We start from the raw sequence: 13,624 nt of genomic DNA, 5'->3' as shown, positions 1-13,624 counted from the left end.
GTGCCAAAACAAGTGTTCACTACACAAAGGCAGAGGGTGAGTAACACTTGCCTCATCAACTCCATGTTGGCCTCACTGTGACATGGTGCATAGGCAGGCACTGTGCTACAGAAGACTAGCTAGAGGTTATGTTTCAAAGCAGCATCAATATGATAGAATGAGCACCAAGAAACATGAATTGAAAAAACAATTATTGAATAATTTTAATAAATCATGTTTTAAGGCATTTATATTATTTTTCAAAAAAGTGTGCAGAATACAGATAATAAAGAATGTCATTTATAATTACTCCTTGGATTTTGTAGCACCATTACAGCAACAGCTTTAATAAGAATTGTGCATTCATCTTGATTTTTTTTCTTTGACAATCTGTTGTCTAGTATATTCCCAGATGAGTAGAGCACCACTTACATGAACATTAAGTGACCGAATAACTCCTTGTTGTGGAATTTCTACACAAGTGTCCAACTGCTGAATCAGATTTGCAGGAATTCCCTCATGCTCATTTCTGACAACAAGAAAACCACAAATACATTATAGTTAGTATTAAGGGCAATAGCTCAGTCGCTATTCCATATACAGAGCATATATTTTGCATACTGAAGGTTGCAGATTATTAATAGGTAAATAAGAACCAGTTTGAAGCCTTGGGGAACTGTTCAAGGTATTCAGTAGCTGGGACTAGAAGTGGTCAGGATGAGTAAGTGAGCATCCCATATTCTCACGGGGGGCGGAAAAGTACAGCCTCAGTAGCAACTCTACTGGAGCTCTAGGGTTAAAATAGTGACATGCTCACTGTAGATTAGTTCTCACTGGCAAAGGTGCCGACTGTTGTTCTGGTTAAAAAAAAATCATATTCCTTTGGGGTAGTTAAAAGAAGCTGCTGTAGTAATAAATGGAACTCCAGCAAAAAATACAGTTCAAATACGCTTGTTTGTATCAGGGCTTGTTCTAAAGCATTTTTTTGTTGCCCATATCAGTAATTTCACCAAACACTGGAAGAGCAGCAACGACCAATATTACACGTCGCTGAGAAGTAACTTTCAAATCAAAAATAACCAAATAATCAAGTAGAAATAATAAAACAAACAGAGAACTTCGGAGCTCATTAAAAACCCCTCCTATCACACCGGCGCCATCTTGCCTCCCTCCCAGTTCAAATATGAGAAATGGGCTGAGCCTCTGGAGAAGGCCTTCCTCTATCTTACTGCTCTGGAAGGACTTCAAAATAATGGAGAACTTATGCTACTATTACAAACTCTTCCCTGTTTCATATTTACAGATGGATAAACAAGATTATTATTACTTGATCTCCATTTCCAGGATGTGAAGAATAGTATGTCTAATGGCACTTTTTAAAGTTGAAGAGGGAACTGAGGAACTGTGAGAGCAGAATGGTTAGATCCCAGTCAGTAAGGTAGTGGTTTTGATACATTTTTATGTAACATTATCACCCTCTACAGCAGACAGGGAACCCAGAAGATGAGAGCAAGGGAAAGATGCTGAAATAGCATGATGGCAGGCAGGTGAGCATACAGACCTCTGCAAGTAGTGTCAGAGTCTCTTGTAAAGAATGGCCTTGTCCCTATTGAAAGCCATCCGGGCCTGGAAGTGAGTTGGCAAAAATAAAGAAAAGAACAGCCTTCTCCCCAAATAACCCAACAGGAATATATTTAAAGAAAGGAAAAGTTGCCACCCTTGCCCTATAGAAAACTGAGAAGGATGATATCATAAGAAACATTTTCTCTCCATCTTCCAACTGTGCAGTTCTGTGTTTTCACTATGAAAAAAGTTCTTATGGAAACACATATGATTAAGAAAGCTCTTCTCGTTTACCCTAGCAGCAGCAGCGATTTCTCTGGAAAGCAGTATTCTGTTAGATCACAACTTTTAGCTGTTTGCTCAACACCTATTATTGTGTAGCCTTCAATTTTCTTCTGCTCCAAATAATCAACAAGCTGAAACGGCTTAACCTGCACATTAAAAGATGACATAAGTATAATTTTTTTAAAAAAGTCATTAATATATTACAGAGCTGTTATCTGTTACATATTATATTTTGATTCCTCAAAAGGCTGATGCAGAATGATAAATTATTCTTACTAACACTGATTAAGACAAAGCACTGTCTTATTAATAAAAACAAAAAATCCTGCAGGATTAGGCTGGGGACCTATTTAGTCTGCAACCAATTTCTGACAGGAGGCCAGTCACATACTTCCAACCCTCTCCTGCCCTGCTATGGGGAGTCAGCTACTGATTGATTGATTGTACATATATCCTGCCCTTCAGCCAAAAAGGTTCCCAGAGCAGCTTACATATTGTTGATGTGACAGTTCCCTGCCCTCAGACTTACAATCTAAGTTAAGACAAACTTAAGAGAAATGGAATGGCAATAGGTCCAATAGATACTGTCTATTTTGTCATCTGCTGCTGGGCCTAGGCATAATGGAGCTGTGCCTGCCTTTTCTACTCTCTCACTCTTCTACTCTCCCACAATGCCTATATACATGGTTAACTCTTACATTTTTATTTACTTGTTTAGCTATGTATCTTGCCTTTCTCCCAATATGGGACTCAAGGCTGCTCACAAATTAATTGTTATGGGAAAATGCTTAACCTGAACTGTATTACACTGCTTGCTAATGAAAAAGTCAACAAAAGTATTGTGAAGGCAACAGTTAACTCACAATACCTTTATATCAGTATGAAGCCCTACTAAAAATAACATGGATGTTCATGAAAACCACCAGCAGATATCTGAAGCATCTATTGTAGCCAAATTACATTTAAAAAACTTTTTTACTCACCTCAATAAGAGAAAGCCACTGCTCAGCAGAAACACTGAGGTACTGAAATTGTTTGTCATTTGTGTAATGAAGGCTGCCAACGATTAGAGCAGACACACCAAATATTTCACATGTACGACACAAGCCTACAAATGAGCAGAGCACTTTCAGCATGTGATTTCTCATTATTTTAAAAGTTAGACTATTCACAAACATGATAGCATGATTTACTACTGATTAGCATCCTGTTCATTATTTACTAGATCACAAGCCAGGGTCTAGATACTCAAAAAGGACCAGATCCCATTTCATCTTGGAAGCTAAGCAGGGTCAACTTTGGTTAGTACTTGGATGGGAGACATGCCAACTAATACCAGGTACTATAAGTTACGTGTCAGAGAAAGAAACTGGCAAAACTACCTGATTATTCCTTGCCTTTAAAAACTGTATGAAATGCATGTATTTATACATTTATTTATTTCACTTTCTATGCCACCTTTCTCCCAGAAAGAGACCCAAGGTGGGTCATAAGATAAAAACATTTTAAAAACTTTACATTAAGAATTTAAAACAGTTAAAATCATCTAACTAAAACAGCACAAAATTAACATAAAACAATACAAAACATTGAAAACAAAACTCACACACCCATACCACCCTGTCATGATTGTTATGTTAAAAAGCATGCCTAAATAAAAATGTTTTTGTTTGCCAGTGAAAGGCAAGCAGAGAGGGGGCCAGCCTAGCCTCATGGTAGGGTGTTCCAGAGGTTGGAAGCAGCCACAGAGAAGGATCTCTTCTGTGGCCTCACCAACCAATCTAGTGATGGTGGTGGTAACAAGAGAAAACCTTCCCCTGATGGACTTGCGGCTGTAGCTGGTTCAAATGGGAAGATGCAGTCTCATGCAGTCACCATAAGTCGCCATATGACTTGAAGGCACAATTGCATAACTTTTGGAATCCCTGTTTATGGTCATTAATGACCAAACATCACCTCCCTCCAAAAAAAAACTTCCTCAATAGAAAGGTTTTCTTGGGCACTGCTGGTTGGGGAACTGGGAAATGATGACTTCAGTGCTCTGGCTTGCAGGCCACAGTGAGACAGGCAGCTGCAGCAGGACCCTGAGGGCTCTCTTTAGTTATGCCTCAAGAACCCTTCAGTGGGGGCACTGCTGTGTGGTGGCTAAGCAGAAGTAGGTACGACAATAGAATTTAGGGCCTGGACAGAACAGCACTTTGTGCTGGCCTGGGCCCTAACTAGGGTTGCGCAGGGGCTGAGCGTTTACATGCTCAGAAACCTTACTGCATGCCCCAGGCGCTATCTTGGTGTGTGCCTGTACAGATGGTGTGCACCATGATGATGTTGCTCATGCGCAGTGCCTAAACGTAGCCCTTATGGCACCCCTGTAGCTCTGGGAAAAGACGCCCCTTTTCATGGCTCCTTTTTCCAGCGGGTTGGGGGTGTGACGTGCAGCTGCTGCATCCCCAATCCAGCCCAATCAGGGTGGCATAGAGCCGCCCCTAAAAAGGCTGTTTGTACAGCCCCTTAGTCACTATAGCTATGTCTCATGATGCAGCTTCTTGGCCATTAAGATCTTCAACAAACTGCGTATCTTACAACACAGACAAGCAGTTTGTACAAACAGTTCTAACTTGTTCTAGCGTAAGTGGGAAAAAGAAAGATATCTGCATGTTGTGTTCCATACTGATCATTAAAATGCAGCTGTTTCTTTCAGAAAATCCTTAAAGCATTGCCCAGATCAAATGTAAAACAATTTACTTTTTAAAAACAAAAATGAGACCATACTTATTTTTAAGCACCAGGAGTAAGACTTACCTCCTAAATTGGTGGGTTTATCAAGGAGAGAAGCCACAACAATCAATTTACTGTTTGATTTGCCAAGTTTGGTAGTTCGATCTTGAAATACAAGCTCCAGATCCAAATCTGACATGCTGTCTTTCCAAGGAATAATTTTTTTTTGAACATCTGTCCATTTCCTTTCATTACATGATTCAGATGAATTCAAACCTGAAATAGATTTAGTTATCTGAATGTAATGAATGTTGTCCTGAAAGCCCTAGCCTTTCAAAATTACATCATTTAGGACGAGTAGTCTTCACTCTCATTAAAAATGAGATTTCTTAAATGTAACATTTATTTTAGTCTAACTTTAAAAAATATACATAGCAGGATAGCCACTGAGGTATAGTGACTTGAGCCATGGACTAGGATTCCAGAAAACAGAGTCCATCCTAGGGTCACCATAAGTCAGAAACAACGTGAAGACATACAGCAACAACAAAGATAACCAGCACAAATAATTTAACCATGATCAAAATATAAACAGCTTTTACCCCTATCTTGCTGGCACCAGTCACTTGGCTTTAAATCCAGAAGTGTAGTGCAAGAATGGGAACATGGAAAAGTTGAGCTCAGTGGGAGGTCTGTGAATGCTTTAAATTTAGAGATAGGAATCCATTCCTCCTCCGCAATATCTGAAAGACGTGGCAAGGTGTAAAAAATTGTCTGAAAAACAAAAATATCAGCTACTATTGAAAACTGAACTCACCAGGGGCACAATAAGCCAGGCAAACTGTCCAAATATCTCCCACTGAGATTTACATGTACTTAAATCTAACTGAATTTAATGGGAACCAAGCAGGACAATTAAATTTTCTCTAAACTGCTTGCTGGCAATAATACAAGGCACCTTCTTAGTCATTATTTTTATTTATTATATTTATTTATGGTATTTATACCCTGCCCCCCTTCAGCCCTAATGGCTATCAGAGCGGCTTACAATTATTATTTTTAATTAGACGGTTCCCTGCCCTCAGGCTTACAATCTAAAAGACATGACACAAAAGGGGAAGGGAATGGTGGTGGGAAAGAGGATGAGGTCCAGTGGTTATTCTCTCCCTCTGAGGCCTGGACCAAGGCAGATGGACTGGAGGGGGGGCTCTTCAGGCTAGCCCTGATAGAGCTGGGCCTGACTGGTCGCTCCCTCGCAGGCCAGAGGATGATAGTTATGGAGGGAGGAGTCTCTTCCTTCAGGCTAGCCCAGATGGAGCTGGGCCTGCCTGGTCACTTCCCTCTCAGGCCAGAGGATAACAGTTATGGAGGAAGGAGCCTCTTTCTTTTCACTACCTGTAAGAGGATGCTACCACCTATGTTATGTTCAGCCTTGTGCACATCCAAAAATTCGATGCAGCACAGAATTCTGAATCCTACGGATCTGCATTTTCTTATTTAAAGCTAAATTCTCTATCTTACAGATGCAGAGGCAGGCTTGAAAGCATGGGAATAGAGTCCAAGGACCTAGGAAGGAGAATTTAAAGGATTCATAAAAATCCTCCAAAGTAAGCAGAATAAATCCTCAATTCTATAAACTCATCTGAGAAGTACACTCATCCTTCCATATCTGCAGCCTTGATATTTGTGGATTTGATTATTCACAGATTTGATTAATATGTTCTGTCTAGGAATATCTAGGTTGCTCTGGAGGACCTAGAAATTCCTAGAGAGGTGTCCTCTCAGGTAAAAACATGGTGTTTTTGTTATTTGCATTTTTCCATATTCACAGGGGTCTTGTGCCCCTAACCCTTGTGAATATGGAGGGACAAGTGTAATTCCCAATAATTGCAATGCAACTTGCTTTTAAGTAGTTATATAACAGGACAAATACAAACTGTACATAAACAGGCATTTACTTGCATAGTGAACACTACTTTGGCACAGAATTTTGATGATTTTTGCAGAGCAGGCATGCCCCTTATTAGGCCATACCAAAAGTAATATCCATCAGTTTAAGCAGTGAAAATGTGGCCTGGCATATGGTAAGATTTGAAGGGTTTCATTTTAAAGCTTTAGCTCCCCATTTGTAATTGCTACAAAATCATTTCAACAAATATATTTGCCTTTATAGTATTCTTTGGATTTAATTTTACAAAATCAGTAGTTTTAATACAATTTTACCACCACCATCACTAACACCACTTTCACTAGAGAGCTCATTTAAAGGGGTTATTCCATTTTTCTCACAACAATCAATGTGACATAGGTTAGGCTGTGACAGAAAGTGACCCAGTAAGCTTCATGAGAAAGTGGACATTTGAAGCCAGATCTCCCTGAACCAATTCTATGATTCTAATTCTTACACTTATAGTCCATTGTTACACTAGCATGTTCATCAACACAACATATAGATGGGTCAATCTGGACAGCATTAAAAAAAACCAGCTGATTATGTACTGCACTATGTACATACCTCCAGACAGTAGTCCTTAAGCGGATGAAAATTTTCAAAGAAGAAGTGCTTTTGGATACGTTGCCAATTCTTTTTAGCATTCCTGCAGATTGTAATAGTATTGATGTGTGATAGGGAAACATTTCCACTGTCTATTAATAGTCAAAGCAAAAGTACAATTATGAAAAATACATGGTGTCATATGGAGACCAAGGTGAATCCCTGCTCAGCCATGGAAACCCACTGGGTGAAGCTTGGGTAAGTCACACTCTCTCAGCCTCAGAGGAAAACAATCACACACCCCTTCGAGTAAATCAACCCAATAAAAGTCCATGACAGGGTCACCCTAGGGTTGCCATAAGTTGAAAATGACCCAATGGCACACAACAACAAATTACAGAATGAATATGGAATCCCATCTGAGCATAGTCATCTGTCAATGAATCTGTTTGGCTATAACCCCATTAGCCAAGGATGGGAAACTTCTTGGGGCAGGTTTTTTCCTGTGGAATAGTCCAATGCCTGCAAAGATTCCCTAGAAACCTAAACTAAAAAAGGAAGTAGACAGAGGTCCATTTCTGATTTTGAAAAAGTTATTTTCCCACATGTTAAAATGCTTAGGAAGCTTCAATCTGTTTAAAAAGATAATTACTGCTATGGAAAACACCACTTTGAGTCCCAATTGGGAGAAAAGTGAGATATAAATAAAATAACAAAATAAAATATGAACTGAGGCTTCCAGGAGAGGCACTTCAATTTTGTGGCCAGAAAAAGGGCAGACAGTTTAAGGGCCACAAAAAATACTTCATCTCTCCCTGCACTAAGCCATGGCATGTATACACCAGAGATTTTCTGAGTTCTTCTCTGGACTATACATGCAAAGGTTAGGGCCCCCCAGACCAATCAAAAGGAATATATCAGCATGCATTTGCAAATCAGGCCTCTCAGGTGCAATAGTGGCAACAGTGAGGAAACCACCATTTCAAACAGATAGTGAAATATTCTGAAAAAGAGCTCCCCAAGCTACAAGAAAGAAGGGTCGATGAACTTGACTCTTTGTTGTGGATCTGCTGGAAGTTGGAAGATTCAAATTGGTTTTGAAGCATGAAATTTTACAAATTGGTTTCGGAGCATGAAATCAACCTGTAAATCTACAGGTTGAGACACTAGCATCTGAAGTGAGACTGATGGACTGTCCTGTTCTCAATAAGAAGATGTCATATTCTCAGTCTAGTAAATAGTGTCACTATTTACAAGACATGAGGCCAAGAAAAACCTGCTTCTTCCTGATCATAACTTGTATACATTGTTGCTGTGACAGTGGCTGGTGACTGTGCAATACAAGGTAGGTGAGATGACTGGTGGACACTGAAGAACTAGATTCTGTGCAGAATCTCAGTGGGGAGTTATTAGTGCTCTAGTGATGCAGAGCTCTACATGTGATGTTTGGGTCTGTCCAATCATACTGTCCAGCCAGGATATCAAAATTTCTTGACCTCTGAACCACAGTGGCATTAAGTCACTGAAGGGTAAGATACAGGGAAGGTTAACATTTCCAAGAGCAAAGCAAATAAGGCCACAATAAGAAGATCAGATGGTAATGTGAAAACAAGACACCAAGCATTTGTTCTTGTTGTCAAGATGGCTTTGATTTATGGTCTTTCAGGTCTCAGGTCTTTCAAACTCAGGTCTGTGGCTTCCTTTATTTAGTAAATTTACCAGTAACATGGTCTCCCCCCCTTCCCCCTGCTTTCAACCATACTTAGCATTATCATCTTTTCCAATGAATCATGCCATCTCATGATGTGACTGAACTACAACAGTCTCAGTTTAGTCATTTTGTCTTCTAGTGAGAGTTCAGACTTGATTTGCTCTCAGAAGCATTTATCTTGGCAGTCCATGGTATCGGTAGAATGGCAATAAAAAAATAAAACGTATACTACTAACCCTGATCCATGCATGCTTTCTGCTTGATTGAGACTACATTCAATAACTGGAGCTAAAGCTTCAAAATCATTCACAAATGATGCTTTGCACATTCCCCAAATTTTCTTCAGAGCAATTAAAGCGTATAGCCGAACACTAAAATTGTGATGAAAACACCACTGTAGAACTACAACAAGGGCTTTCTTCAAAGCTGGAATCTAAAGAGAAAAAAACATTCTTTAGCACATAATTCTGAATCTGTACACAATTTTGCAAGAAATCATATAAACAGAATTCTTCTGATTCCTGAATATAAATCATTTTATACTTGGCAATGGAACAGCTGGATGCTCAACCATTAAAGAAGCTGTATTAAAGTACCCAAAGATCAGCAGTACAGTTCACCTTATTCTTCTCATGTAACTATATTACTATAGTACAGTGTCTATTAAAATCCCCCCAAAAAACTTTTATTCATAATAATTACTTGCATACATGAGTCAGGCTACTCAAAAATACTTAGTTTTATTTATTAAAAGTAATTCTTATTCGATTTAATTAATTTTATTCCACCCATTGTTAATATTTTTAAGAGAGCTTACAAATTAATACATGTGCAGGCTTCTAGCGTTGAGGGGACCAAGAAGGACCACAAAGGTAGATATAATACAGAGAAAATGGACACAGAGAAAAATTCTTTTGTAATACTAGAACCAATAAAATCCAATCAATGCTTAGAGATTCAGGACAGACAAAAGGGAATACCTCTTCGAACAGCCACTTACTTAAGAATGTTTTAAATGGAATTAGAAAAATTCAGGGAGGGAAAAACTATCTATGGCTGGCAATACTGTGACTCAAAGAGGTATGGTCCCAAGAATTTCCATTCTTGGGAAAATACAACTGGAGAGGGCTAGTGCATTAATGTCCTGCCTGTGGACTTACCATATACATTGGCAACTGTGGGAAATAGTGTGCTGGACTAGATGGGCCTTGGTCTGTTGGACTGATCCAACAGAGCTCTTTCTGTGCTTTTTCTGAATGGTGTTCCAAGGCAGCCCCTCAAAGAACGTACTGTAGTTATCTTATCTGGATGGGACCAAAATGTGGATAACAGCATCTTGTTCTCTACACTCAATTTCTTACACTAAAGAAAAAGTACTTGCCTTTTCAGATGTATTTTGGAGAACTGTATCAAAATGTGACAGCACTGCTAAGAACGTGCAAATGCTAGTTTTAAGCTGATCTTCCCCCTGAAAAGTAAGCCATGTGTTAGTACCAAGACTGCTCAATGTGTGTAATTTCATTCATTTTAATTACACTTTTATGCCATATGTGGATCTAGTAACAGTGATTACCAATATATACTTGACTATAAGATGACTTCATGTATATGTTGAGGCCAGGTTTTGGAGCCAAAATTATGGGTTTTGATATGACCCATGGAGAAGTCAATGGTAAAACATAGGGGCATACAATAAAGGATCTAAATGATGAAGCAAAGAAAAATGATGCCAAGGAACCTAAAAAATTCTGGCAGGCATAACTGTTTCAGCTTGCCCTAAAGGCTGGATGGATGAGAGAGCGGGGGGGGGGGGTGTCAGTGTTTCCAGGACACATTATGCCCTTCCCTTCACCAGGGCATGGTTCCCTTTTTTATGAGTTAAAATACAGTATTTATATTGACCCATGGATAAGTCTGCCCAGGTTTTTGGGGTCAACTTTTTGACTAACATTTCTAGATGAGTATATACAGTATGTCTCCAAAATACAAAGTCTTAACTTCTGTTACTGTAATAGTACAGATGTTCTCAGTGTCAATGTACACAGAGGGAGGCACATTAGTTAAATGAATCCATTTAATACTAGGAATCAATACAACTGCATTACTTGACCACTTGTATCTTTAATGCAACTGATACGCTTTTTTAAAACAATCTTAATTACTCACATAGTTAAAGCAATCCCAGAAATTCTGAAGAAACTGAGGGAACTTGTGTAGAATCAAGACGATACTCCATTCTATTAAATATTTTACAGATGCTTGATTATTGCTATGTCCAGCCTGTAGAATCCTGTCAACAATTCTTGCTAAAATATCCTTTAAAAAATAGGTTAGAAATCAGTTAAATTTTGTAAAAACAGCTTCAATATGCACACTTACACACACACATACACACTCTTCTTTAGATGTCATTTAATTTTGAAAGAGGTTCCATTTTTTTAAAATTAGCATCAAATGCAATATTAGGCGATTACTAATCTAATTTAGTATCAAAACCAAGTCTGATAGAATAGCTTCTACTGGATTTCCACTTGGATAAAATAGGTTCAAATCTGTTCAGCCAGGAAGCTCACTCTACAGTATGTAGGTCTTAAGACCCATGGTTGTTATAAATTACAACCCATGCTATGCGCAACATATAAGGCAAAACAAAATCACAAGTGTTATCCATTACAAAATATCACAGTATAATTCCACCCACAAAGAAAAGTGCATTTCATGGCTCTAGATAACTTGGAATATGAGCTGTACAGTGCCATTCAGGACAAGAAGAAGAGTTCATAGAGTGGGTCAGGAGAGAAAGGACACCACCCCAAATGTGGCCTTCCCCTTTGTGCTATATAGCATTAGACAATGAACAGCCTCAACCATAACTCATGATTTTATCTACTATTCCATACACAGTGTGTTCCACAACTCAACAGAAGCAACCATCTTATTTCTGTAAGGCCTCATTTTGTTTCTGAAATGGGGGCTACTCAACCTCTTGAGTTGGTTATTAGAGAGAAGGATATTATGAAAAGAGCTATCACATATTTATGGCACTAAGTACTGTACTCCATTTTATGAACACAAGATCTTTTAACCTGCCCTTCAAAAACATTAACAACAAATTTAAACTGTACCTCATGAAGTTTTGGAAACAGAACCAGCAACGTCTGCCACAATCGGTTTTTAATTCTGTGTTGTAACGAATTTACATAATAGTGAATTTTTGATTTCAACATGAATTCTCCCTGCAGAGAACAGAAACACTGACATTAATACTTTAGAGTACATAGGATTGTTTCAGTTTCAGTCAAACGTTGAGGATCAATATTTTCCTTATGCTACAATGTATGTTCCAGCTTTTTCCTGAAGTGTGGAGATGTCTAAAGCAACTTAAATGCCAGTATTTTCTATTTAACCAATCTGCAAAATATGGTATCATACATTGGTAAAATAGAATGGAAATTTTCAAACTGGAATTCTTCAAGATATGGTGGCCAAATTACACAATGGATGGGACATCTATATGTCTTTTTTATGCAGAGACAGAAATCTGGAGGATATACACATTACTTACAGAGTTTTCCTAATTCCCAGGTTCGGAATATTGCCTACCCCCTATTTAAACTGATGGGATACTTTTTAAAAATCTACCAGGAGAAATGACCCACCTCCATCCCCTCCCCAATTAACTTGAGTTTGTAGGTTTTGGCAGTGACAGACAACCCACCACAACATTCACCACCCACACTTAGGATTGCTCTGTTCATTTCTTGTCAAAAATGAAATTATTTTCTTGTATGAAACATCATCTCCACATATAAAATTATAATATTTGAAATAATTAAGAAATTTAGATAATCCTATGTAAGTTTACTTAAAGATAATATTCATTATTTACTGGTGCTTTGTTCTATGTAACAGCAAAGTATATTACAATAATTTGTGATGCCAGATAAAAAGCTGAACACACCTGAGGGGACAAAGTTGGAAGGGGAGCACACACAAGGTACTTGTTTCCCCAAATTATATCAAAGGTTACCAGAAGAAAGCAAGCCAAAATTGCAAGCAGGGAAGGGCATGTTATTGTTATTTTCTCAAGAAGATAACAACATCCTTTAGATCAGGGGTGGGCAAAGTAGTAAGAAAATGGGGGGTGGGGAAGACCAAAACTGTCCAAAAATCAGACAGTAGAAGAACAGGTTGCTCACCTGTAACTGTGTTTCTTCGAGTGGTCATCTGCGAATTCACACAAATGGGTTTATTCTGCGCCTGTGCAGCAATCTTCGGAAACTTCTAGAATCTCTAGGCAGAAAGCAATGTATCTTTCTGCAACTTTTTGGCGGTAACTCCGCCCACCCATATATAAGGCCCCTGGTGGCCCGCTCGTCTTCAGTTCCGAATCAAATCAGCAAATCAAATCAGCGCGGCAACAAGCGTTGTCAAATGAGCAGACACTGAGGGGATGGACGGGCGAGTTTGTGTGAATTTGCAGATGACCACTCAAAGAAACACAGTTACAGGTGAGCAACCTGTTCTTCTTCTTCGTGGTCTCTGCGAATCACACAAATGAGTTTAGACTAGCGAGCTATAGTCAGTGGAGGAGGGAGTGTCAATAACCAATAAATGACATAACCAATAAAGTATGTAAACCAAACAACTGTGTTATTTATTAACAGTGCAACAGGTCTAATGCATGGCAGAGAGTAACACTGCCCTCCCAAAAGCTGCATCATGCCTGGCACTCGACCTGGTAGAGGCTTCCCAGCCAGTTCGTAGCAGAGGTATATGGTGCTGGCCACCCACTTAGAGAACCTCTGCGGTGATACCGGCAGCCCCTTCTTGGCTTCGGAGTAGCACACAAAAAGTCTCTCCGAACGCCTGGAAGG

General features: G+C 39.0%; 1 protein-coding gene across 1 annotated transcript in view; it reads right to left on the bottom strand.

Annotated features, from left to right (window-relative positions):
• Positions 1–178: 178 nt before the first annotated feature.
• The window catches only part of TARBP1 (TAR (HIV-1) RNA binding protein 1), a 59,549-nt gene continuing 46,103 nt past the window's right edge, over positions 179–13,624 (bottom strand). The window contains exons 17-27 of the mRNA XM_042456703.1: positions 12,407–12,507; positions 11,873–12,001; positions 10,914–11,063; positions 10,129–10,215; positions 8,984–9,180; positions 7,058–7,139; positions 5,145–5,316; positions 4,627–4,818; positions 2,811–2,935; positions 1,837–1,973; positions 179–508 (exon numbers count right to left, since the gene is read on the bottom strand). Coding sequence (XP_042312637.1) covers positions 343–508; positions 1,837–1,973; positions 2,811–2,935; positions 4,627–4,818; positions 5,145–5,316; positions 7,058–7,139; positions 8,984–9,180; positions 10,129–10,215; positions 10,914–11,063; positions 11,873–12,001; positions 12,407–12,507 — 1,538 coding nt within the window. The 3' untranslated portion in view covers positions 179–342. The remainder of the gene's footprint in view (positions 509–1,836; positions 1,974–2,810; positions 2,936–4,626; positions 4,819–5,144; positions 5,317–7,057; positions 7,140–8,983; positions 9,181–10,128; positions 10,216–10,913; positions 11,064–11,872; positions 12,002–12,406; positions 12,508–13,624) is intronic.

The sequence above is a fragment of the Sceloporus undulatus genome, chromosome 1, assembly GCF_019175285.1.
Source record: "Sceloporus undulatus isolate JIND9_A2432 ecotype Alabama chromosome 1, SceUnd_v1.1, whole genome shotgun sequence".
Taxonomy (NCBI): Eukaryota; Metazoa; Chordata; class Lepidosauria; order Squamata; family Phrynosomatidae; genus Sceloporus; species Sceloporus undulatus.
This window is presented reverse-complemented; position numbering and strand designations above follow the sequence as displayed.